Below are 2456 nucleotides of genomic sequence, written 5' to 3'. Positions count from 1 at the left end.
ATGACTTTCAGACGCATGCAAGACTTGTCGTTCACTAATCTATGCAAACCTCAGATTACTATTTATGTATTTTTAATTTGAAGTACGATAAGAAAGTTATTAATATTGTCCACAGTCCAAGTAAATGTGGACGCAAGTTCTTTTTCTTCTTTGTGTGTGTGTGTGAGTGTGTTTCTCTGTAATAATATCTATAATTAATGCACGACTTCTTCCGCCCAAAAAACAAAAAGAAAAGATGAGTGAGCGACGTGGGCCGTGTCTTCCAAGATGGAAAACTGGTTTATTGTAATTTGTAAGTAATTAGCATAGGAAACCTCATTTATTGAGTTTCACTGCTTCCAATGTAATTAATGACGCGATTGGATGAGTTTCGCAGCAGCCGCTTACTTATCTGCTCCTAACTTATGATTAATAAATGCTTCTCTCATCACTTTATAGTCAAACCTCACTAAACCTTTATAGTCAAACCTCACTAAACCTAACTTATCACCCTCTTTAATTATCTCTCCTCTACGGTTAGCGTCTATAATTAATTAATAATACATCGCAGCTGCATTGCCTATATAAAGCAAGCATCTCATGCAACCCACTACGCCAAAGAAAGAAACCCTCGAACGAAAATATGGATCAAGAAGAGTCCATCTACAGCTACTACTTAGCAGCAGACTCCGATTTAGACCTGAGCTTCACCTCCGTCACCACCGCCACCACCGACCGCACCCTCTCCGCCCGCAGCAGCTTAGCCCGGAGCAGCCTCACCCTCAGCTTCAACGAGTCCCGCCTCTCCACCGCCTCCACCACCTCCACAGCCGTCCCCAACGTCCACCACCGCCCCCACCGCCGCCACGACAACCCCAACTGGGCGGCCGTGAACGCCGCCACGACGCTATCCGCCGACGGCGCCCTCCACCTCCGGCACCTGAAGCTCCTGAAGCTGGTGGGCGCCGGGAACCTCGGGCGCGTGTTCCTCTGCCGCCTCCGCGACTACGAGCACGCCAACTTCGCCCTGAAAGTGGTGGACCGCGATTCTCTGAGCTCGAAGAAGATCTCTCACGTGCAAACGGAGGCGCAGATCCTCTCCTCCCTCGACCACCCGTTTCTCCCGACGCTTTACGCTCACATAGAGGTGTCGCATTACATCTGCCTTCTCATGGACTACTGCCCTAACGGAGATCTCCATGCCTTGCTCCGCAAACAGCCCTACAACCGGCTATCCCTTCAGGCGGTCAGATTCTTCGCCGCCGAGGTTCTCCTTGCTCTCGAGTACCTCCACGCGCAGGGCATCGTCTACCGCGATCTCAAGCCCGAAAACATCTTAATCCGTGAAGACGGCCACATCATGCTCTCAGACTTCGATTTGTGTTTCAACTCCGACATCTCGCCCAAATTGGAAAGCCGGCGGCAGAGCAAGGTGCATTCCGGTTGCTTCACTCACCGGCAACGGGAGGAGCAGGTCACGGAATTCGTGGCCGAGCCAACGACGGCCTTTTCGAAGTCGTGCGTGGGGACGCACGAGTATCTAGCGCCGGAGCTGGTCAGCGGCAACGGCCACGGCAACGGCGTGGACTGGTGGGCCTTCGGCGTGCTTATATACGAGCTGCTGCACGGGACGACGCCGTTTAAAGGAGCCAGCAAGGAGTCCACCCTGCGCAATATAGCATCCACGAGAGGGGTGAGGTTCCACGTGGCGGAAGGGGAGAGGGAGGAGCCCGGGATGGCCGACGCCAGAGATTTGATCGAGAAATTGTTGGTCAAGGACCCCAGGAGGCGGCTAGGCTGCGCCAGGGGGGCCACGGATATTAAACGCCACCCCTTTTTTGACGGAATTAAGTGGCCCTTGATCCGGACGTACCGGCCGCCGGAGATCCGCGGCCTCGCCGTTAAACGGACCAAGAGCAAGACGCACGTCAGCGGAGCTTCGTCGCCAAGGCGGCGGCGATGCTTCTGGAAGAAGCTGAGGAATTTAATGAGGATTAAGAGGTCTAAGTATAGATTAAACTGCAATTCCAACTATTACTCGTACGTTGATTACGACGTTACGAAATCTGCTTGAGGTTTGGGAGGAGTAACTTTTTTTTTTTTTTTTTTTTCTGGTCTAATTAGATGTATTTATTATCTTGTAAAATTTGTGTGGAGTTAGGTCGCCAGAAAATACATCAATTTTGGAAAGGCTGTAAATCACAGAGGAAAAGGGGGACATGGAAATACACAGTTTGTATATCGATCATTAATTTCTTTTGTTTTCATCTTCCTTCTTAGACATTCATTAAATTCTTTACACTCATCTGCGAGCCAAATGATGTTGTTTTGTTTTCATTAATTTATCGCTATATATATATATATATATATATATATATATATATATATATATATATATATCCAATAAAAAAAACAATTTATTACATCATCAAATTCATATTGAAAAGTTGATGATACTAGCTAGATCTTGTTGTCAA

The 2456-nt window shown here is 48.3% G+C and overlaps 1 protein-coding gene across 1 annotated transcript; it reads left to right on the top strand.

Moving 5' to 3' along the window:
• Positions 1 to 535: 535 nt before the first annotated feature.
• LOC131012109 (serine/threonine-protein kinase WAG1-like) lies at positions 536 to 2246 on the top strand. Its single transcript, XM_057940024.1, has one exon. It carries the CDS (start codon positions 623 to 625, stop codon positions 2051 to 2053), a length of 1431 nt encoding a protein of 476 aa, XP_057796007.1. The 5' UTR covers positions 536 to 622; the 3' UTR covers positions 2054 to 2246.
• The last annotated feature ends 210 nt before the right edge of the window (positions 2247 to 2456 follow it).

This window comes from Salvia miltiorrhiza, chromosome 2 (genome assembly GCF_028751815.1).
Source record: "Salvia miltiorrhiza cultivar Shanhuang (shh) chromosome 2, IMPLAD_Smil_shh, whole genome shotgun sequence".
Taxonomy (NCBI): Eukaryota; Viridiplantae; Streptophyta; class Magnoliopsida; order Lamiales; family Lamiaceae; genus Salvia; species Salvia miltiorrhiza.
This window is presented reverse-complemented; position numbering and strand designations above follow the sequence as displayed.

What these genes read in the sequence shown, in the direction of transcription:
- LOC131012109 (XM_057940024.1), top strand. Translation starts at nt 623, where the DNA reads ATGGATCAAGAAGAGTCCATCTACAGCTACTACTTAGCAGCAGACTCC.